This window comes from Ylistrum balloti, unplaced genomic scaffold (genome assembly GCF_031769215.1).
Source record: "Ylistrum balloti isolate Yb309-2 unplaced genomic scaffold, AGI_CSIRO_Ybal_v1 Utg370612, whole genome shotgun sequence".
NCBI lineage: Eukaryota > Metazoa > Mollusca > Bivalvia > Pectinida > Pectinidae > Ylistrum > Ylistrum balloti.
The window spans coordinates 1,850,653-1,876,583 of record NW_026782376.1 but is presented as its reverse complement, the minus strand read 5'-3'; the positions used below and the strand labels follow the sequence as shown (position 1 = coordinate 1,876,583).

General features: G+C 35.8%; 1 protein-coding gene across 1 annotated transcript; it reads left to right on the top strand.

The window, feature by feature from the left end:
- The first annotated feature begins 14,406 nt into the window (after positions 1 to 14,406).
- Positions 14,407 to 16,713, top strand: LOC132556935 (uncharacterized). The gene has a single exon (XM_060221389.1). The coding sequence runs from the start codon at positions 14,407 to 14,409 to the stop codon at positions 16,711 to 16,713; it is 2,307 nt and encodes a 768-aa protein (XP_060077372.1).
- The last annotated feature ends 9,218 nt before the right edge of the window (positions 16,714 to 25,931 follow it).

The following is a 25,931-nucleotide window of genomic DNA, read 5'->3' as shown; positions in this document are numbered from 1 at the left end:
GAATAGTTTTAGTGTCTAACTTCAGTGGTGGTACAGAGCTTGTGATACTGGAATAGTTTTAGGGTTGAACTGAACTGATGGTACAGAGCTTGTGATACTGGAATAGTTTTAGTGTCTAACTTCAGTGATGGTATAGAGCTTGTGATACTGGAATAGTTTTAGTGTCTAACTTCAGTGGTGGTACAGAGCTTGTGATACTGTAATAGTTTTAGTGTCTAACTTCAGTGGTGGTACAGAGCTTGTGATACTGGAATAGTTTTAGAGTCTAACTGAACTGATGGTACAGAACTTGTGATACTGGAATAGTTTTAGTGTCTAACTTCAGTGATGGTACAGAGCTTGTGATACTGGAATAGTTTTAGTGTCTAACTTCAGTGATGGTACAGAGCTTGTGATACTGGAATAGTTTTAGTGTCTAACTGAACTGATGGTACAGATCTTAAAATGTGGAAGTTTGAAGTGTAAGTCCATGGATTCCTATTTTAAGGAATTGACACGAGTTTTTACTATCAATTGCTCTCTTTGACACAATTTATCTATGAAATCAACTGCTTTCAAAATTTCGACTTTTGTCTTGTGTGACGGAGTCCAAATTTTAGCCTCATGAAATATGTTGCTGTTGCAGTAAATATCCCGCTCGAGCCTTGCTTTTAGCTGGAGGAGAGAACAATTTCGTATTTGAGCAGGAGAAAGTTCATATGAATATAGGTTGGAAGTATATTAACAATTGTGAATTGACTCTATAAGTTTGGATGTGTTTGACATGGTTGGTATTATCTACATAAGTAGACGTGGCAGTTCACAGGGACCAAGAACCATTAGAGGTTGATATGAAGAAAACACACTAAAACTAAAGTACGAAAATGTAAGGACATCTGACAAATAAAATGTGTCCTTGTGGTGTAAGAAGACGTTGATACTAAACACCAACAATAAAATACACATTTATTGACAAATTCTCGAAATCGATGAAATGACCAAATGACGAATTTACATGGAAATATTCAAAAGTGTATTCAGGGTAAAAAACAAGTGTAAAATGTGACAGGCAAGACAGAAGAATTATACAGCAGGCGTGGATAGAGCATGGAAACCAGCAGTAGACCTACAGAAATTATATAGAAAGAATGATACAGCAGGCGTGGATAGAACAACATAGAAACCAGCAGTAGACCTACAGAAATTATATAGAAAGAATGATACAGCACGGGTGGATAGAACAACATGGAAACCAGCAGTAGACCTACAGAAATTATATAGAAAGAATGATACAGCAAGCGTGGATAGGACAACATGGAAACCAGCAGTAGACCTACAGAAATTATATAGAAAGAATGATACAGCAAGCGTGGATAGGACAACATGGAAACCAGCAGTAGACCTACAGAAATTATATAGAAAGAATGATACAGCACGGGTGGATAGAACGACATAGAAACCAGCAGTAGACCTACAGAAATTATACAGAAAGAAAAATGATCCAACAGACGTGGATAGGACATGGAAACCAGCTGTAGACCTAGCATAAGCTTATTTGATATGGGGTCTTCTAGCATGAGTTGAGGTTCTGTAAAAAGCCATGTGCAACGTGATTCTCGGTACTGAGCGTGAACGAATGTCCAAAAAGCAACTTAACAATATCACGACCTAAGAGAGTTTTCATTTCAGAGTATTTCATTTTAAACATTCTGCACGAAAAAATCGAATCGGATATCGATCAAAGCATATGGAAGCCCTTACCTTTAAATTATAGTCAAATTAAACAGTTAAATTGCAGTCACAACAATCAGTTAAATTAGAGTCGCACCAATCAGTTAAATTAGAGTCACAACAATCAGTTAAATTAGAGTCGCACCAATCAGTTAAATTAGAGTCACATCAATCAGTTAAATTAGAGTCACATCAATCAGTTAAATTAGAGTCGCACCAATCAGTTAAATTAGAGTCCCATCAATCAGTTAAATTAGAGTCGCACCAATCAGTTAAATTAGAGTCACATCAATCAGTTAAATTAGAGTCCCATCAATCAGTTAAATTAGAGTCACATCAATCAGTTAAATTAGAGTCGCACCAATCAGTTAAATTAGAGTCGCACCAATCAGTTAAATTAGAGTCACATCAATCAGTTAAATTAGAGTCACATCAATCAGTTAAATTAGAGTCCCATCAATCAGTTAAATTAGAGTCACATCAATCAGTTAAATTAGAGTCACATCAATCAGTTAAATTGCAGTCACAACAATCAGTTAAATTAGAGTCACATCAATCAGTTAAATTGCAGTCACACCAATCAGTTAAATTAGAGTCACATCAATCAGTTAAATTAGAGTCGCACCAATCAGTTAAATTAGAGTCAAATTAATCAGATAGTGTGTGATAAATGCTAAATATTTAATTAATACTGAATGACTGAAAAAACAAACACAATTTTTACCTTAAGGAGTAATTTTAATGTCGCTTAACAACGGAGACTAGGAACGGTCCTGAAGTCAGAGAAAGTTATTCAATTAGTCTGTTTTAGAATTTGAAGTAGTTGGAGGCTTTTATTTGGGAAAGGAATTTATATAAGACCATAGCTTGTTTTTCTATACATACATGTCATATGTATGTGTTAAATTACTGAATATTAAATAAAAAATATTGTTTAAATGTTTATTTTGTGGTTACCATTTTATCGATTCAGCGCTTGGAGATCTTCATAGAGCCAGAGACAGGTGTCCTTACCTAATAGGTTCTGTGGGATCATCAATTCAGTGTATACTTGTGATAATCCCAGTTTACGTATTATCGTGATTTAGAGGGATTATATGTGCGGTCTGGTATAAACTGTATGTGTTTTTAAATAGTCGTAAATGCTTTACAACTGTAAAAGTATTATGTTACAGCCGTATATCCCACCTGTGTGATAGACAATGTGCTGTGTATAGAGTATCGATTCGGGACAAACTGTAAATTGGATGCCAGAGCTAAAGGTTGTTGTTATGTAAAAACACGTATTATTCCTACTAAGTAAAAAGCAAATGACTATTTATGATCGACGAACATTTAGTTTTAGTGAAGGGTGGTTTCACCAACCAAACAACCATAAATAGTGATTGATAGAGCTGACATTGAGAAAGTATTTGCATTTCTGTGTATTGTAATAGTTACAAAGACCTACAGCTGTGAGAATGTCGGAACAGATTGTTGTATTGTACAAAAATATACATGAAACGAAATGAATTCATATAATATGTATTGTGTGTTTAAATGTGTTGAACATGTGTTGATGTTTTTGTATTGGACGGATTGATAAACACATTGCTGTATAGGTAGTCCTGTAGTTTGTTTAAAGTCTACACATAATAGAAATGTTAAACGAGAATGTCAGAACTGGATCTGTTTATGAAAGAGCAGGTTTGGTAGATCACCAGACACCAGACGGCGCTGTTATTTGATATATATATTAACTAATGTATTCGTATTTGGATAATTATGAAGCCTTCAAATATCCCACCCAAGATATAGAAGTATTCTGACACATAGGGTGTAGGGCATATACCTCAATCACAGTTATAGTCATACGATTGTACAAAACACACACAAGTCCATAGCATAATATTGCTCTCATGTAGTTCGGAAAACAGCAATTAATGTGTATGTCAATGTATTTCTTTTTTTTTTTTATTTCTGAATCCTCTTTCTGTGCTTTATTTTCCATTCTAGTTGTCCCTGCTGACTCACGTCCCCATATGATCTTAGCTTTTGCGAGGATGTCAAACTCTACAGAACATGTATACATTAATTTGGATTTTTGATATAGGTGTGCTTAATTAAGGGACATTAATCTGCTCTCAAAAAAATAAGATCTCTTCACAATATGATGTAACGTCATAGAAATGGCGTCTTTTCTCATATATACAATGACATCATACAATGACATAAAATGACTCAATGAGAATTCAAAAGATGAAAATTCATCATTAGAGTGAATCATCAGAATAATTATATCGTACACAAACTGGGTTATTGTTTCTGGTTCGACATGTGGTCCTCTTGAAGAAGTTTCTGTCAATCTTTTATGTGTAATCTTTTATCATGATATAAAGGTAGATAACAGGACACGTTACTTCGGTAGAAAACAAGTCTTATGCTGTTATTCAGGCTTAAGAATCCTTGTCCTAATTCCAGATATACAATTACAATAGACAAGAACAGTGAATGTAGCAGGAAAGTTACTACTAAGTAAACAGTATAACATTAAGATAGTTACATATATCCATCATTGATATACGTTAACAAAAATAAATTTCCGTCTGACGAAGATTGTCTGTTGTGTCACGAACTCTGTTGCCATTATCCATTTCAAAGAGGATTCTATAAGAACGCCTGATACAAATCACCCATATGAAAAGATTTAAGACAGAAGTTACGGATGTGTCACAGAAAGTGAATTTTGAAAACACATGTTGCTAATAAAAATGTCATTTTGATTATATTAACCACATTCACATCTTAATAGGAAACATCTACTGCTTTGTAACTATACATACTATGCGATTAGGAAGCAGTATCTTTACGGTAGAACACAAGCCTAATTAAATAATGTGTGTTATATTTTCTATATACATTTCGGTGTTACCTGTCATGTTGTACTTTAGTTGTAATGATTTCCCCCTAGTTACTAATACTTGATAATTATCCATAGATTCACAAATACACGATTTTATGCTCCAGTATCACAACAGAATAATGCTAGTTTATTCCCATGGGTCAACTGTACACGTATCCCCTAATATAGAGCTCTCATTCATCATCCTCATCACAGTCATTCCTTCTACACTGTTAATGATACTTATAGATTATAGTGACTTTCCATTTGTCTAACGTCGTCGCAAATGCTAGGATCATATGAGTACAGTTATCAAGAGACACATCAAGGGTGGAAACATGAAACAAGAAGGACCAAGGTAGGAAAGATTTCAAGTATAGCAGTAGAGCAGATCTCTTCAATGTCAACTTGATAAATAAAAATCAGATTCTGCAGGCTCGCCATTCATCGTCTCATAAACAAGCTGTGAAATACAAACAAACATCCAGCACATAGTGTTTACATGTCGCAGCTGATTCGATATTCAAGGGTCTGTTACCATTCAAAGGGTTTCAAAAAATGCAGGTTGATAAACATTACGGGGAAGTTTTATGGACGTCATAGCGATCTCAATGAGAAAGATTCTATTTCTTTGTGCGATATGGAGCGTGACGTCTTTCATGCCTGTTAGTTCCATTATTGTATACAGTTCTCATTTGAGAAGGTGACATGCCTAACTTGGATTGACCAAGGTTTACTTGGCGGATGTCGTTGATGAAGCAGAAGACGCTTAATCTTCCGAAACATATCGAGTCTCCGTGTAAATCTTTCTTTTGTTCATATTTTGCCCTAGTTTTATTACATTGGAGTTTGGATTATGATTATGTTGACATGTTGTGGTTTTCTTGTTGTTTCTTGAGCTCTTCGATGCGTCTTAAAGTGAGGGCATCAAAGAAACGGATCTGTAAGACGTGCCCCACGATTAATCCAATTTCTTTTATCTGTATATATATGTATGTCACTTTAAACTAAAGTGTACGTGTGCATAAATATATATCTTCTTTGTATAACGTTATCGTGCTTCTGTACAAAGGTATGCACACGACAATATTTATTATTAAACTAAACAAGGAGAATAATCTTCAACAAGAAATAACTCTCATCATTTGGATAGTGCAATCGTGATCAAATACAAGAAAAAAGTGTTAGGAATACAACGCATATTATATCCGGTATACAGCTTTTGATCTAGATTTGAGTTAATTAAAATATTGAGTAATGGCATTGACATTTACACTTTACTTGAATAACATTTAGGAATCGGACTATATGATTTCAGTCAATGATACGTTCTGTTGTATAACTTTCTTTACACATTAATTAAACCTTACAGATGACCTAGTTCCGCCTCAATGGGTAGATTCACAGGTAGAAATAAAGTTGTGAGGAATTTCCATAACTTAATATGGTTTTAATTTCTTCCTTTATAAACACATCGAAGATATCCACTTTCGTATTGACTGGTGGTATGAAAAGGAATTGAATGGAGATACACAAACGAAAGAGAAAATGACAAATTCTATACAACAAAGCTAATAACCCGAGACAAACCACTAGTCAATATTAACTCTGAACTGAATAACAAACAAATATCACTCCGAGGGGGACCACAGCGTCACGACATCATTAGCTTGTGTTTACTGTGTATTTCTATAAAGTTAACACATAACTTCCGTCAAATTCGGCATTCATCGAATGCTTTATCATATAATTTAACCTTATTGAGTAGCCCAATTCTACTTCAAAGGGCAGATTAAATAGCCTTTTTAATAGTTTTTAAAAATGCAACAAAATAGTTGAATGCGTTCCCTGTGGAATGCATACTGATTATGAACTTTCACCTCTCCATACACCTCTAATATAGTTCATGGTAAATAAATAACAATATAAAGGATGATTGTTCTATATGTTGTAAATAAATGACAATAAACTGACTAGTTTTTAATATGAATTTAGATTTAGATACAGGAGAAGATATAATAAACTCCATCCGTGTTTTTTTTTTTTACTAAAGGGACGCTAAAGATTATGCCGTCACCAAGGCATGCGATCTTGGTATTATCCTTTTTTTCTGTGCAATTTCGGATCACAGACGTGTAAAACAAGACAGGTAAAGGTAGACTTTTGAAAATGACAAAAGAAACCTACATTTCCTCGCGAAGTTTGAATGGTTCTGAATATTTCATCAGACAAATCTATGCGTCTTTGTGTTACGTAGTCTACTTTTGATCTGAAGGTAAAGGTGTGCCGATTCCGAATGTTTTATTTCTCCAACAATAGTTCGAGCTTTAACAAAAATTTACTCTTTGTGAATGTTTTTTTCAATCGTTGTTTTGGGTTTTAAAAGTTTTCATATTCATAACTGTCAAACTAAAACAGATACTTGGGTGAAAGTCGACATTGCAAACACAAAAAGAAATTACAACCATATTGGGTGTTGGAAATCCTTTAAAAGAACATTTGTTTATTTTACTTAACAGTCTGTCCAATGAGGCAGAAGTGGGTCATCTCTGAGATTTTATAGTTATAATGTAAATAAGTGTACAATGACACGCATCAGTGAACAAAATCAACAACCGAAAAATCGATCTATCAAATAAACATTATGATTAAAGTATTTAATATCTGTAATTAGGATTGTGTGATAAACGAACAAATCAAACATGTGTGATTTACACATGGTATAATACCTCTACACGTTTTTCTGCTCCCTTGTACATATTACACGTGTGAGAATGTGTACGCGGCAACATTTTATATACACCCGCGAGGTATAGCGTTAAATCCCCAGGTATGCATACATACACGTATAGGGTTGACAGAGGTGTATGCTGACGGGCACCCACATTGAGAGTATAACCGCGGATTCTAAGTTATTGTAATTATGTAAATAACATTAAGCTCAGTCCCAGCATGGCCATACAGCCATTGTAGAGACGGAAACTCGACAGTGTGTCACTCAGGGCATCCTTTTGCACTAGGTATGGTATCCACTCCTGGTGACAGCTCGTGATCTACACACAGGTAAGCTACTTGTATCTGGTTTGTTTATTTCTTCTGTGATTATTTTTACCTGTGAATGTCGGCTCAAGTTCAGGTTACAGCTAAAATGCTATATTCTGGATATGACTTTCTGCTTTATAAATATAATGTGGGTATAAACATTGACAGCAAAACCAGACACCAACAATCGACCATTTGATATAGTCTCTCTATTTCTTGTCGATATGACGTCATTCTTAGTGTTAAGGATTTTGCTGCCTTTCTTATTTAAACTAAAGAAGAATTATTTTTAAAAGTCAAGGGAGTTGATATCTGCCAAGTTAGAACCTGTTAGCATACCTGTACCCTTCGCCATCTCTGTGTGCATGGACAGTAAGGTAGGTATATAGAAGAACACTATGGAGTGCTTTATCACATCAAAACCTCGCGACAGTCTAAATCTTATTCAGTCTTGGTAGATAGGATCTGTACATAAAGGCACAAGATTGTGTTTTATGGAGTGACAAGGGTTTGTAGTAATACGTTTGTCTATAAATGTATGTTATGAGGTGTAAATGTTCCTAGTTATATCCTAGTCTTTACTGGGTTAAATATTGATCCTGAACTATAGCCATGAGTTCACACTGTGAATATAGTATAGCTGTCTAGTGGACATGGTATGTGATAATGTTCTTGTCCGGGATTTTCTATATTATCAGTGTATTATATATTAATCATGATTTATAGTGTTATTGACCGTGATTTAAAGCTGGCCATGGTGTAGTAACAACGCCATGATTTGTATTGCTAACCATGGCTTGTTTCTCATCTTAAACCTTGATTAGGAAAGTTATTTCTTTAATTGAGGTATATTGTTTCATTAAAAGCGACTTGTCATTTCCTCACCCATTGTTTATCATTAGACATGTTAGGTTGTTTGTTATTTCCTTGGTAACGGTTTACTATTTCTGTAACCATGACTTGTTATTTCTTAAACTATGGTTTGTTGTTCTACTGAAACCGTTAAATCAGGATTTCTTATCCTGAAGATGTCCTTAACCATGGTTTGCTATATCAGTAACCATAGTTTGCTACTCCCTAAACCCCGATTTGTTTCATAATTACCCATCTTTATCATTAACCGTAGTTAGGTAACTTTACAGTGATTCTTTATGAATTATACTGTATGTATCTCCATGGTCAGGTTTATGATTAAACAGGGTTACAGATATCATTGTATGGTTATGATACGGGCCTTAGTTTGTTGAATTAACAGTAGTTTACTTTATCATTGACTATGATTTAATTCACCTAACCATGGGATTAGATCATTTTTAACCACGGTTTTGTGTTCTAGTTTTCTTATTGACCAGTTGAATATGGACATAGCTTTAATCTCCTGATGATAATTTGTTTTATATTGCTGACCATCTGGGTATATTTCATCAACAATATTCTGATTTCCGTATGCATTTGGATTTATTATGGCAATTCGTACATTGGTGCATGATTTCTTTTCCAATTAATTCATTAATTTCAGTAATAAGGGTAATTAGATTTTTCTAGTATCAAATTAATTTAATACCATGGTTAAGTATATCTATGTTACTGGCACTGTATAGTACTAATTGGTATTGTTTGGTGTTCTGTTTACTGTATGTTATAGTTACCATAGTTAAGATTCTGGTGGTAGTGATATTTAGTATCCGGCAGATTCTGCAACATAGACATTCCATCATATTGACATTCGTCTGTATTTTCTGTATTCTATAATAGCTGACCGTGGGTAAGTGTTCTGTTGACCACGAGTTTGTAATTGATGATGGTTTAATATTCTGTTGACCACGAGTTTGTTATGTTCACCGTGTGTTAGTGTTCTGTTGACCACGAGTTTGTTATGTTCACCGTGTGTTAGTGTTCTGTTGACCACGAGTTTATGTTCACCGTGTGTTAGTGTTCTGTTGGCCACGAGTTTATGTTCACCGTGTGTTAGTGTTCTGTTGGCCACGAGTTTATGTTCACCGTGTGTTAGTGTTCTGTTGACCACGAGTTTGTTATGTTGACCACGAGTTTGTAATTGATGATGGTTTAATGTTCTGTTGACCACGAGCTTGTAATTGATGATGGTTTAATGTTCTGTTGACCACGAGTTTGTTATGTTCACCGTGTGTTAGTGTTCTGTTGACCTCGAGTTTGTTATGTTCACCGTGTGTTAGTGTTCTGTTGACCACGAGTTTATGTTCACCGTGTGTTAGTGTTCTGTTGACCACGAGTTTGTTATGTTGACCACGAGTTTGTAATTGATGATGGTTTAATGTTCTGTTGACCACGAGCTTGTAATTGATGATGGTTTAATGTTCTGTTGACCACGAGTTTGTTATGTTCACCGTGTGTTAGTGTTCTGTTGACCACGAGTTTGTTATGTTGACCACGAGTTTGTAATTGATGATGGTTTAATGTTCTGTTGACCACGAGCTTGTAATTGATGATGGTTTAATGTTCTGTTGACCACGAGCTTGTAATTGATGATGGTTTAATGTTCTGTTGACCACGAGCTTGTAATTGATGATGGTTTAATATTCTGTTGACCACGAGTTTGTAATTGATGATGGTTTAATGTTCTGTTGACCACGAGTTTGTAATTGATGATGGTTTAATGTTCTGTTGACCACGAGTTTGTAATTGATGATGGTTTAATGTTCTGTTGACCACGAGCTTGTAATTGATGATGGTTTAATGTTCTGTTGACCACGAGTTTGTTATGTTCACCGTGTGTTAGTGTTCTGTTGACCACGAGTTTATGTTCACCGTGTGTTAGTGTTCTGTTGGCCACGAGTTTGTTCTGTTGACCACGAGTTTGTAATTGATGATGGTTTAATGTTCTGTTGACCACGAGCTTGTAATTGATGATGGTGTTCAACTACAGGAAAACGTCTAGTGTATAAAATGGCCTGATCGAGTACTTTCGCTCTATAAAAGTGTCTAGTGAATACCTTATCGTTATTGATAGGATATCTGTTTACCTATACATAATACTTCCTCTCTAGAGTGCCTTAACAAAACTTGTCCCTTAGGTATACACCATCTTAACCGATAAGTGTGTAAAACCCCAATACATAAGGTACAGCATGTCAGACATGTGACCACCTATATCTACAAACCAATACCGACATTTGTACCGGTACCTAACACTACCACTACATGTACTGTAGTTTGAAGAAGTGATTGTTGTCATTGAACCCAAGTCTCTGAAAATTAGGCAGAGTTAGGGAGCTCCGGTGTGAGAGCGTGCATAGTAAGGGGATACCCGCCCCCTTCGCAAGGTCCTTCAACCACTTATAAAGGTATAGAGTATAGAAGGACATTTAAATCTTTTATCATCAAAAATCTTTACACAAGTCATTTTTTTTTTATTTTCTTCAAGTCATTTTTTAAATATGGCAATACTTTAGTCTAGTAAACTAGAGATAGTGAGTGTTGGGTGTGTGAATATGTCCTCCATTCAAAGTCCTTAAAAGTGTGACAAGCAATATGTGTTCCCAGTAGGGCTTAGTATGATGACGGAGTATGCAGACCTTTGTTGGTAATTGACTGACACTTCCTAGTGGTCAATGGTATGTGTTGTTATATGTTTGAAAAGGGAATGTTTCCAGTATTAACAGCATGTGCAGGTGCAAATAATTTAAACATTTGTTATGAAAAGAAAGTAAATATAAACGATGGAAGCATTACCACAGACATAATGGAATGTAAATACGAAAAGAAATCAATAGCAAAATTTTCAGGCATACATTTAAAACAAACCCTTCCATATATATTTCATGTGTATAATGTCCTATAACAAGCCTATACGTGAGTATATGTAAGTGTCTTTTAAGCAAAATGATTTTTAAAAAGTCACCCAAATTTTGTTTTAAAATCCAATTTCAATAAATTGTGCATTAGCAAACATTTTATCTAATGGTAACAATTTTCTAATGTCTGTTTTCAATCAATTTATAGCGTTAAAATGTCATTGATTTCAATCGAAATAATTGGAAATGTCAGAGATTAAACATGTTTTGACGTCCTGACTTTCATACCACGTGTATATAGGGTTAGTGTTGTCAATACCAATACTATGGTAATAAAAATCTAGCGAAATAATTCGGATTATCACAAAGAATAGATATATTACAAATTTACAACTTTAAGCATTAAGTATATTTGTCATGATTTAATGTTTATTTCTATACCTTGTTTATATTTAGTCGGTGTTGTAGTTATCTTTTTAATTTTCTTTAGTGTGATAAAATGTTCCCACTATCTGTTCACAAGTAATTAGCATATTGCTAGGTATGTTATGCCTCAACGTTAGTGGAAATATAACCAAACATGTCATTTTTAATATATTAGCCAGATAAAATTACTTCGAATTTTATGATCATGTGCAATCCTTGTCTAAGTTTTTTTTTTATTGAGATGGGGATGTAGATTTGGATTTTCGAATTTTCCAAACTCATGTACATTATTTGGATTACTCAGCAGTTCTATTTTCCTCCCTGTACCATTATACTGTGATACTTCACCAGATTACTCAGCAGTTCTATTTTCCCTTCCTGTATTATCACACTGCTGTTAACTTCACCAGATTACTCAGCAGTTCTATTTTCCCTTCCTGTATTATCACACTGATGGATACTTCACCAGATTACTCAGCAGTTCTGTTTTCCTCCCTGTACCATTACACTGATGGATACTTCACCAGATTACTCAGCAGTTCTGTTTTCCTCCCTGTACCATTATACTGATGGATACTTCACCAGATTACTCAGCAGTTCTGTTTTCCTCCCTGTACCATTATACTGATGGATACTTCACCAGATTACTCAGCAGTTCTATTTTCCTCCCTGTACCATTATACTGATGGATACTTCACCAGATTACTCAGCAGTTCTATTTTCCTCCCTGTACCATTATACTGATGGATACTTCACCAGATTACTCAGCAGTTCTGTTTTCCTCCCTGTACCATTATACTGATGGATACTTCACCAGATTACTCAGCAGTTCTGTTTTCATCCCTGTACCATTATACTGATGGATACTTCACCAGATTACTCAGCAGTTCTGTTTTCCTCCCTGTACCATTATACTGATGGATACTTCACCAGATTACTCAGCAGTTCTGTTTTCCTCCCTGTACCATTATACTGATGGATACTTCACCAGATTACTCAGCAGTTCTATTTTCCTCCCTGTACCATTATACTGATGGATACTTCACCAGATTACTCAGCAGTTCTATTTTCCTCCCTGTACCATTATACTGATGGATACTTCACCAGATTACTCAGCAGTTCTGTTTTCCTCCCTGTACCATTATACTGATGGATACTTCACCAGATTACTCAGCAGTTCTAATTTCCTCCCTGTATTATCACACTGATGTTAACTTCACCAAAGAGAATCCATGTTTTAGTGACAGATCTGATTAAAATTGAAGTATCGAATGTAGCATGACAGGACTTCATTACTTTAGTAGTAAATGTCTGTCATGGTTAACAAAGCCCTAAATATCCAATAGGTGTTTATAATACATAGACCAGAGAAGGTGTTAGGTAGCCCGCCCAGGTATTCTCACTCATTAGTTCCGCCTCGTACATAAATAATAATACGCTTAACTATATACTACCTTACCAGTCCTAATTCTTTACCCTACTGGAGAGTTCATGTGCTTATAATTTTACCTCTTGTAGTCATTGTTGCCGTAAATCGATCTGCGGATTATCACAGATATGTTAGCCACTTGTATCTCAGCATGATTACCTACACATACCCAGTACAATATTTGTGTTCGTTTCGTTCCAGGTTGACGGCGTTGAAGAAGATCAGTGAGCCATGCTAACTACTGTGCAATATTAGACTGGTGTTGTCGATATGAACCTATACACGTAGTGTAGCCACGCCGAGGTATCATATATATATCTCGTCCTAAATCCGTCTGATGATTTAAACAGATATCCCATCACACAATGACCTAGGGCTGGGTACCATAATCAGTTACCTCTTTCTTGAATTCGACATTGTATTGTCTCTACTACCTAAACACAGAGTACAAAGAACAATACCCGCCTGAGGCGTGGCGTGGAGGTGTTGGTGAGAACGTCCTAGGGTCAAACGAAAGGGCGATAGTGTTGTCCAGCCTAGGTGTTGAATGACGTGATTTGTTTCCCGATACAGCAATGACGATGGTATAATAACACAAATAATGTCGTGTGTAGTCAGTAAAACAGTTCTCGTTATCAGACTTATTACACAAAGGACGATTGTTATTGTAAAATAAACAACTAATAGAGCGGCGATTTCACTCCACTATCAATAACGTATTAGATGAAACGGAATCCTTCAGGCCGGAGGTAGACGCTGCATTTCTGAACAATTCACACAGGAGCAGGCGTTAGTGATGACTGAAATGATGGAAATACGTACCAAAGTACCTACCGTAGGAATTCAGGATTGTCATTGGAGACGGAATTTGGATGTATAAATCAATTGAATATTCATGGAAAAATATCTTACAACAGCTAGTGATCGGCGCGGGAATCATTTGACTATGTTACACAAGTGCAAAGTAGTCGTCGCCATATTGTGCGCACATAATTGGTCAGAAAAGGATAAAAAATGATCCTGCAATGTCAGTTCGTGACGAAGTGATGATGACACACACGAAATACTTAACAAATCCATCCAGTATGTAGCCAAACAGCCAAAAACAGCCGTCGATTGACAATCACTCTACCCTCTTCATCACGATGGGCATATTTTTCGCTGTGTTCGGTATGTTGGTATACCTAATAGAGACAGGTCTCCAGCTCCATGTGTGTTGGCGACTTTGGGAAGTTTCGGCTATTCTGGCCGGATTAAGTCTTTCCTATGTCCTTGGTTCCCTAATTATTGTAAATATCGTGTCGGCTGTAATGGTCCTCCGAACCATGGACTTCTCCGGCAAGACATGTGGTCGATGTCTGTGTGTTCTCCTCCACGCGTGCCAGCTAGGTCTAATATGGCGCTGCCTCAAACTTCTCATTCTGTATGACGAGTCTGACTGGAAGGAATACCTGGGTCTAAGACTCATCCACACTGCCTTACAGAGTCTTCCCTTTGTCGTCACTTCCGGTTACTACATGTTCACATCCAATTCATTCGACGCCGAGTCTGTGTTCTCATTTTTCTTATTTCTTGTTTCCGGTGCCATAGCCTTAGCAACCTTCAACTTAGGAAAGTTTTTATTTGATTCCGAGGAATTTTTGGAATGGAAAGCTCGAGCTCGCAAGCCCGTGGGAATATGTTTTCTAGTGTTCGGGACGTTCTTAATGCTGATATCAAGATGTGGATCTTTTATCTTGTTCATGTCCGTGTATCATTACTATATATTAGTACCAGTTTGTGGCCATTTCATTGTGTATATTCTTATAACATCCATATACTCGGGGTATACAGACGGTTGTGGATTGTGGAGACAGATAAGGATTTTTTTATTCTCATACTTGAACATATTTGACCTTGTTGAAAGGGAGACAACAAAAGTGAGTTGTAGGAATGTGTTCTACTATAGTGCTATTGTCATAGAAAATGTTACCATGACAGCAGTATGGATGGTCGCTTTCGAAGGAGATTACCTATTTAAATTGTGCATTGTTTCATTAATGATAGTCAGTTTCATATTTGGAATTATTCTAAAATCTTCAAGTTGTGGTTGTATTCATTGGGTGGATTCGGATGATCCTATATCTGTGGACACTATGGATTTAGCATTGTATATAACCAAACAGGCCATCGTGGGCCAACATACCAATAATCACAGTGGGGATCAAAGATCACGTGATCAGCGTTATCTTGAAAACGGCAGCCATATTGAAGATACAGTGCATATCGATCACATACAAGGTTATGACAATGAAGGATTCCATAGCATATCGACACCAAATCTTGAGATTCCTTTAAATCTATCAAAGAAAAATCATTCCAAGAAAAAGAAATCTGCAGATGGGTCTTTATCTCAATCTGATAAATCTCCTAGGAAACTAGGATTGACCGGAAGTAGTGGTGACGTTGCTTCGAGCAATAGCAGAAATACAAACACCCTGAACATCAGTAGCCAAAGCAAAGGACAAAGTAAAAAAGGCATACATCCCGCCGATGATATGGTAATTGCTGCAGATGCTGTGTTACCACGGTCATCAATCAAACAGCGTAAGTCAACTAACGGAGTACAACACATCCCAGTACAGGGAGCGCTCTCCGACCGAGGAGCACCGAAACCAAGAGACAATTTGATGGTTAAGCAATTCTCTATGAGAAAAACAGCACATACGAAGGACATTCCGTTATTTCCCAACGAGTGTAATGGGATCGAAGGATCTAAAGCTTTTGGTTCTCCTAAGGCCAAGCATGTCCTTAGTAACTCCGTGGAGGAATACGATCCGGAAGACTCGGAAACGTCTGATGAATCTGAGTACATCAGCTATAGCTACTACTATGATACGGATTGGTCGACCATGCTTTCCTTTGATTCTGAGGATGCAAATACTTGGGCTCAGCCTGTCTCCCTTGTCAATCTCCACTCCTTGCCCAAAGACAAATCATCTGCCACCCAAAGTGTTCAGACTTGGCTCAGCCGACTAGAGGAGTGGGCACCGATCATGGAGCCACCGGAAGTTGCTTTAGAGGAACTTCCTGATGTGCTTGATAAGACATCTAGAGACCAACAAAATCTGTACATTAGCTCCTCTCATCACAGTGACACATCTCATCGTAGTTCCAGTGCATATGACTCTGCGTATCGCCATATCCCTGTCATATCAGACAAAGTGCAATCCCCTCATCCAGATCGCTCTTATAGGGTCGACACCCATCACAACACAGCCAACCCCACAAATTATGCCAGTTACGATTTGAAGAAAACAGACAAACTTTGCATTTCGCCAAACGAGTTAGACCGGCCACCCATTCCTGCCCTGCCAAGGACAGGACGAGGAACAATGGTTGACAACGGTGTGTTGCTATGGCAACAGGAAGACGCAGCTTCACCGGATTGTGTACAAGAATCGATGGTTTAGAATATGTGATATATGCTTTTATTTTTTACAAATTAAAGAAAATAAATTACACATACAAAACGCATGTACTACTGTCATTATCAAACTAGGAACAACTCTGAACATGTATAATTTTGTCATAATCATTGAAATTAGGACAATGACTTTGACCTTTTGTGTATTATAACGTGCCATGTCGGTAACATATTATATCAGAGTTAAATTAAATGCTAGGGTATATTGTACACGAAGAAAGATAGACTACAGGGAATTAAATTTCAATAAGATATATCTATCTTGCGGTATTTATAGATACAAGGAACGAGGAGGGTTTCTGTGTGAGCTGCATTGAAATACTCAATATTAAGAAATAATAGACTATGAATTTCATTGAAACCCTATATGTGCCCTTAACTTTACCTTGTAATGCTTCGTAAAAGTTTTTTTACCACGCATTGCAGTGTAAATTAAGTTTCATAATATTATTGTTCAAATGTCGAATTTCCTCGTGAAACATCTTTAAAAAATAAATATTACAACAAGAACAAGAACATTTGACAAAATACACAACTTTGATATCTAAAATTTGAAAATTACATTATCAAAAATATATAATCTTATATTAGCCAACAGGCAATTGAGGTCTCGCATGTTAAAAAATATCTGAAATGTTTATATAACTTACAATATCTTTAAAGCTGACATGGTATCCGATACCCTTGAGAACGATGTGATATACCCGATGACATGGCTGAGCAGACAACACTATCCATTCAATCACTCAGTACTGACTTTTAGCACAATAAGTAATCATTTCAGTTGACTAGTTCCTATCAAATTCATTACACATTGGATAGGTTCGGTAGATAATTATTTCTACTCAATAGGATTTTTTAAAAGGATACAATACAAGTTTCCTCTTAGATAGAGATCACCTTTGGTGATGAATCGTGCTAGTTAAATTCGCTTTACCATTTCTTCAGGGTTTCCGGAATTACTTTACCGCTGTTCCCCCTCTACCAGTTATTGCAATTACACTAAATGAACTTAAGTACCGTTTTAATCACATCGACCCAATTTGTTTATATCATTCTAACGAGATTCCAAGATTTTGGTTCTCCCAAGGCCAGACTTGTTGTTAGTAACTCGTGAAAAATACGACCCAAAAGTCAAATAATGACGAGTATAACAGTTATAGCTGTGACACACATTGGTCGATCATACATTCCTAGATTCTGGAGATGTCAATACCTGGGCTCAGCTTGTCTCCGTCGTCAATCCTTGCCCAAAGATCAATCATCCGCCACACGAGGTTTTTAGACTTGGCTCAGACGATAATGGAAGTGGTCGTTATCGAGCCACTGGAAATCGGTCTCTCTCGACTCTTTCATATATTAGAATCACACTACCGAACCAAAAGATATCTTTAATCCTATCGAACCATTTTGTTACAATTTATATTAGAAATTAAGACTGCACAAGGTAAATGTTTTACAACACTTTAATTGTAGGTGAAAATTTCATTATTTTGCGCGCGCGAGCGCACACAAACACACACACACACACACACACACACACACACACACTCTCTCTCTCTCTCTCTCTCTCTCTCTCTCTCTCTCTCTCTCTCTCTCTCTCTCTCTCTCTCTCTCTCTCTCTCTCTTCAAAATTCAAAAGCTAGCAGCACTAGAGCAAGACTAATAAATTGTGTTACCTGTAACTGAGCGAGATCGGTGTATCTCAGGGCTAAGATCCTTTAACATCCTAACCTCGGCTAACGACTCGGTTGGGATTATGATACAGGATCTCGACCTTCGACCAAGATACCCTGATCTTGCTCAGTTACAGGTAATTTTTTTTCTTGCACCTACTACTCTGAAAATTATTCGATATTTTATCAGAATTTGGCGTACCACATGGGGGCCTCAAACTACACACACAGCCTCTTCACTTTTAAACAACGTTTGGATAGTGCCGCTTAAACAATGCAGGCCGCACTTACAAAAAATACAACACATTTTACAGTGAAAATCTTATTTTATCTACAACACTTGGAATATGATTAATTAAATAGAATATCGTTGAATTTTTTTTACAACGATATAGCTTACGTTTCTGTTGAAATGCATGGGTGTAGGTGCCACATGCGTCCACACGCGGATGAATACACCGATGCGGAAACGCACGTAAGAGTACTAGACAGATCGGGCGAGATAGAAAAATCTAGGATGGGGTATTACGTGGAATATCCCTATCTGAGGTGCGAGAAAAGTTGTTCTTCTCCCCGAGGCAGGATAATTTTAACACTTATACAAATCGAATACTTCCTGTCTTTTCATGAGACAAGGAAGGTTATTTATTTACTAGTAAACTAACTAAAAGTTTACCGGTTTTAACCATAAACGCTGTATATCGGTAAATAGTTGTTAAACAATGCCAGAGAATATTTAAGTCAAAGTTATAATATACTTTTAATGTATTATTCAGTTCTATTGTATTATCCCGTGGGTGATGCTAAGAGTTACTGTTTAAGTTATCTTATGTACATATACCAAAATACCTAATTGTGGCTAGCAGCAGAAAATACTCTTATCTTTTCCATAATTTTTTTAAATACAAGTCCAATAAAAATCTACCACGCTAATGTATTACAAACAGAAAGGGGGGATATGTATACTTTGTACTAACCTTTCTGGTGTAAACTTATATACCTGGACATGTTTATTAATTTGCCCTTGTTCCTGTTATGAGAACATAGCATTACGCATACATTGTACCTGAATTATTTACGTGGCGGATATCAGTGGTGAGTTTACATCCCCGTGAAATCTTTATAAATCTTCCAATTTTTCTCCCATTTTTTTCGTGAGTTAGAATTAATATTGTTTACTTGTTGGTATATACCTTTGTTGATATTTGTGAAAGCTGTATGTTACAGTTCAATTGATATCAAGGACGCAATACTGTTCAACATAAAGGACTCTGTATATACGTGGGATATAGTGGTGTAAAGCAGGAGTACATCTGTTTTATCGTTTAAAATAAGATATTAATCTTAATAGATAAAGATCGCAGCAGGTAGATATGTTTATAGTTGTCATGAGAGGAAAGTCTCTAAATTTAATTTAGAGCCTCAACTACGACTCTGAAAATAGTAAATTTATAGTAGTCTAGCTGTAATTTTTATATTTTGTATTTTTTTTTTTTTTTTTTTTTTGGAATCCAATAGAATAAAATATATATAAAAAATATTATTATTATGTACACGACCCCGAAAGAACTAGTAAATAATATCGGACAAGAAGCAACATTATGCTACTTTTGAGGAATTTCAGAGAGATTATATAGATATATCTTTGAGAGAGAGAGAGAGAGAGAGAGAGAGAGAGAGAGAGAGAGAGAGAGAGAGAGAGAGAGAGAGAGAGAGAGAAAGAGAGAGAGATGGGGTGGAGGTGGGTGAGGCCGGGTTGGAAGAGATGTAATAACACGTACATTTTACAAAAACTAGTGAATGATATTAGCTTGTGTTAGTTTTGTTAAATTTTCTCAGGTATGCTCTATATATTGACATCTCTTATCTATAAGCATCTGCCAGATAAAATCTATAATATTTTAATAATTCTATAAAATATCAGTCAACTTTTTGTCTGCTAGTTTCTTCCCAGGCATCTGGTGTGTGACTACCACGCCACCAACTTTTTCTTCCATGTCGGATTTAAATTGACAATCGATTTATGGTCATACTATTCAAAATGAAAAAGCAAACACAGATCAAAGAATACAATATTCCGCACCGAATACTGCAGGGAAATTCAATAAAGCGTGTTCACCAACAGCGGCAAATTATTATAGGCCATCGATTTGTGTCAGAAACAATGGTGGTCGCTAGAGAAGCTAAAGTTACCGCCCTTGACCTATCCATGTCAACGCGCAATGAATTCTGAAAAAAAACATCTACCGATCTTTAAAAGACAATATATGAATGCCGTTGTCACTGCAAATTAAGGTACGTAGAAATTGGACCAGAGGGCAATAAACCGAAGACAAGCTGAGGACAAAAAACTGAGGATTGGAATCACACTACAGCTTCATTGATGGTCCAATGTATTATGTCTGTCGTCGCTTTGGTTTTCTGGTAACCGGAATAAGTAACTTTATGCTTACTGTTTACGTATAAGGGAGGGGGAAGTTAATGAAATCCATTTTAATATGTACAACATGTCTCTATAAATGTCCCCTGGCCGGTCTAATATCTGACTTATTTTGAATAATAAAATCCATGCATAAGCATTAATGACATTACGGTATATTAATTATCTCTATCGTTTTAATGTATAAGTATTAGTGACATTATGGTAAATTCATTATTTCTATCGTTTCAATGCATAAGCATTAGGGACATTACGGTAAATGAATCATTTCTATCGTTTTAATTATAAGCATTAGGGACTTTACGGTAAATGAACCATTTCTATCGTCCTGAACCACTGATTGCTTCTGTAAGTGTGTATCTATATATTTGTCGGGGCTACATTTTTGTATTTTTATATTGAATATCCATGACTGAGTAAACGATTTAATTATATTATTTCAGTGAGGCTACGGAACACTCAAATTCGTGAGAAAGTAATTATTTTGAACATCAAACGTTTATTAACTATTAAAATATAAAACTGAAAGCATCCTGGATAGTGAATCTAATTGTTCTGTGGATAGATATATCTCCTGGCACATACAAGTAATACATTTGATTTTTGTTGTTCATTTACCATGACAAAATATATTGATGAGGCGTGATTCATCTATTTATGAACTGTAAATTAACGTCTTTCACGAGATGTCAACAACATAAAAAATATTAATATGTTCAATACCATCGCTCCTTATATGGTTATCAGGCCTGTAAGGGACGTGAAATACCTGTCGCAAGGCTAAAATTCGTTCAATTTTTTTAAAACAAATTATCTGTAAGAAGGGAAACAACTCTTTTTCTTTTGAAAAATAATTTCCTATACATGTACCAGGTACATATCAATGATACTCACAAATATATACCACAATGTCAGCTTAAACTTTATTTTTAAAAAACAACTTTTTACAAAGAGTACAGACCGACTTATATGGTATATATTAAGTAAGTGAATTTGTGCAGTTGCATTGTTTATGATAGTATCTGTGGGTTACAATAAGTAATACAGGGTATATGATCTGCTTTAAACAGGTGCGACGATCCAAAGCTGAGTGTGAAAAAGAATTCATTAAAATTTTAAAAAAAACTGAGAAAATTTTGTTGCACTATTAACTGACCGAGTGTGATTGCTATTCCTGTGGTTAAAAAAAGACATATCATCTTTACAGTAAAAATGGAGTGATAAATCATGTAATTTTGGACAGAATCTGACAAAAAACGCAGTCAAGCTGCACGTGATCTTCCGTTTGTTATTGAATTTTTTGTATGGATGTATATAAAAGAAAACTTTACAGAAAAACCTTTTGACACATGACAGCTGGATTGTGGACAGTGTTGACACATGACAGCTGGATTGTGGACAGTGTTGACACATGGCAGCTGGATTGTGGACAGTGTTGACACATGGCAGCTGGATTGTGGACAGTGTTGACACATGGCAGCTGGATTGTGGACAGTGTTGACACATGGCAGCTGGATTGTGGACAGTGTTGACACATGACAGCTGGATTGTGGACAGTGTTGACACATGGCAGCTGGATTGTGGACAGTGTTGACACATGACAGCTGGATTGTGGACAGTGTTGACACATGGCAGCTGGATTGTGGACAGTGTTGACACATGGCAGCTGGATTGTGGACAGTGTTGACACATGGCAGCTGGATTGTGGACAGTGTTGACACATGGCAGCTGGATTGTGGACAGTGTTGACACATGGCAGCTGGATTGTGGACAGTGTTGACACATGACAGCTGGATTATGGACAGTGTTGACACATGGCAGCTGGATTGTGGACAGTGTTGACACATGGCAGCTGGATTGTGGACAGTGTTGAAACATGGCAACTGGATTGTGGACAGTGTTGAAACATGGCAGCTAGATTGTGGACAGTGACAGTAAATTTAATCAAAACAAACAGATATGCAACAACGTTTAAAAAAACAATGTTTCCTACTCTGTGTAAATTCTATATGAGTACTTTATTTGGCTGAATTTCATTAATTAACATATATTTTATTTGGTAAATGAATTGATAACGATTTCAAAAAGAGAAAAAGGACAGTTTTTATTCATTATTTACAATATTACTCGTGCTCTGTACAGACTTGGAAGGTATGACCTACAATACCAAATCGTATTATAACATATCATACATTGTGTTATTTTGATACCTTTTCCAAACACTAAGCAAGCGCACTAATAAGGAGTTGAAAGACAACAAAAATAACAGCCTGGCTATCGTTGTCAAAGCTCAACACTGCAGCATTCAAATGAAATACATTCCGTTAATTGGATGTACGAGAGAGCTTCAGATTCTCGATTCGTGAGAAAAGACTCAGATACAGTGTGACAAACAGAGGTGTCAATCATTCGGGAAAGATGTGAACGAAATCAACTTATCTTAAATTAATTGAATCGAAAAATGCGCATGAGGAGAAGACAAACATGAGTAAAACTCGTGCACGTAAGGCAGGCTAAATATAAATGGTTATGTTATTTACTTATGAAAAATCATTTTTATGATATTCGATGTTTATTGATGCGTTTGTTATCAGTAATTTATAATGAAAATGAATCCGGAATTAACTTTACGAGATGGAGACAACAGCACTAGGGTAGATATATTTAGCAAATCGTTCTCCTTCATTTTAATCTTAATTCGCGACGAACGACTTTTGTGAATTTATTTCCGTTATATAATTCGTGATATTCGCACATAAAAAAGCTGATTTACATTAGGTGGAATATATGGTAAAGAGTCTGGAATAAAATGAAGTCCTGCCTGCTGAATCTATGTTAAAGAGTCTGGAATAAAATGAAATTCTGCCTGCTGAAACTATGGTAAAGATTCTGGAATAAATTAAAATCCTGCCTGCTGAATCTATGGTAAAGAATCTGGAATAAATTAAAATCCTGCCTGCTGAATCTATGGTAAAGATTCTGGAATAAATTAAAATACTGCCTGCTGAATCTATGTTAAAGATTCTGGAATAAATTAAAATCCTGCCTGCTGAATCTATGGTAAAGAATCTGGAATAAATTAAAATCCTGCCTGCTGAATCTATGGTAAAGATTCTGGAATAAATTAAAATACTGCCTGCTGAATCTATGTTAAAGATTCTGGAATAAATTAAAATCCTGCCTGCTGAATCTATGTTAAAGAGTCTGGAATAAATTAAAATCCTGCCTGCTGAATCTATGGTAAAGATTCTGGAATAAATTAAAATACTGCCTGCTGAATCTATGTTAAAGAATCTGGAATAAATTAAAATCCTGCCTGCTGAATCTATGTTAAAGAGTCTGGAATAAATTAAAATCCTGCCTGCTGAATCTATGTTAAAGAGTCTGGAATAAATTAAAATCCTGCCTGCTGAATCTATGTTAAAGATTCTGGAATAAATTAAAATCCTGCCTGCTGAATCTATGTTAAAGAGTCTGGAATAAATTAAAATCCTGCCTGCTGAATCTATGGTAAAGATTCTGGAATAAAATGAAATTCTGCCTGCTGAATCTATGTTAAAGAATCTGGAATAAATTAAAATCCTGCCTGCTGAATCTATGTTAAAGATTCTGGAATAAATTAAAATACTGCCTGCTGAATCTATGGTAAAGATTCTGGAATAAAATGAAATTCTGCCTGCTGAATAGATGTTAAAGATTCTGGAATAAATTAAAATCCTGCCTGCTGAATCTATGTTAAAGATTCTGGAATAAATTAAAATACTGCCTGCTGAATCTATGTTAAAGAGTCTGGAATAAATTAAAATCCTGCCTGCTGAATCTATGGTAAAGAATCTGGAATAAAATGAAGTCCTGCCTGCTGAATCTATGGTAAAGAGTCTGAAATAAAATGAAATCCTGCCTGCTGAATCTATGTTAAAGATTCTGGAATAAATTAAAATCCTGCCTGCTGAATCTATGTTAAAGAGTCTGGAATAAATTAAAATCCTGCCTGCTGAATCTATGTTAAAGAGTCTGGAATAAATTAAAATACTGCCTGCTGAATCTATGTTAAAGAGTCTGGAATAAATTAAAATCCTGCCTGCTGAATCTATGGTAAAGAATCTGAAATAAAATGAAATCCTGCCTGCTGAATCTATGTTAAAGATTCTGGAATAAAATGAAATCCTGCCTGCTGAATCTATGTTAAAGATTCTGGAATAAATTAAAATCCTGCCTGCTGAATCTATGGTAAAGAGTCTGGAATAAAATGAAATCCTGCCTGCTGAATCTATGGTAAAGAATCTGAAATAAAATGAAATCCTGCCTGCTGAATCTATGGTAAAGATTCTGGAATAAATTAAAATCCTGCCTGCTGAATCTATGTTAAAGAGTCTGGAATAAATTAAAATCCTGCCTGCTGAATCTATGTTAAAGAGTCTGGAATAAATTAAAATACTGCCTGCTGAATCTATGGTAAAGATTCTGGAATAAAATGAAATCCTGCCTGCTGAATCTATGGTAAAGAATCTGAAATAAAATGAAATCCTGCCTGCTGAATCTATGGTAAAGAATCTGAAATAAAATGAAATTCTGCCTGCTGAATCTATGTTAAAGATTCTGGAATAAATTAAAATCCTGCCTGCTGAATCTATGTTAAAGATTCTGGAATAAATTAAAATCCTGCCTGCTGAATCTATGTTAAAGAGTCTGGAATAAATTAAAATACTGCCTGCTGAATCTATGGTAAAGATTCTGGAATAAAATGAAATCCTGCCTGCTGAATCTATGGTAAAGATTCTGGAATAAAATGAAATCCTGCCTGCTGAATCTATGGTAAAGAGTCTGGAATAAAATGAAATCCTGCCTGCTGAATCTATGGTAAAGAATCTGGAATAAAATGAAATCCTGCCTGCTGAATCTATGGTAAAGAGTCTGGAATAAAATGAAATCCTGCCTGCTGAATCTATGGTAAAGAATCTGGAATAAAATGAAATCCTGCCTGCTGAATCTATGGTAAAGAGTCTGGAATAAAATGAAATCCTGCCTGCTGAATCTATGGTAAAGAATCAGAAATAAAATGAAATCCTGCCTGCTGAATCTATGTTA

Excerpts from the sequence above, each read along its gene's own strand:
- LOC132556935 (XM_060221389.1), top strand. The coding sequence starts at position 14,407 with ATGGGCATATTTTTCGCTGTGTTCGGTATGTTGGTATACCTAATAGAG.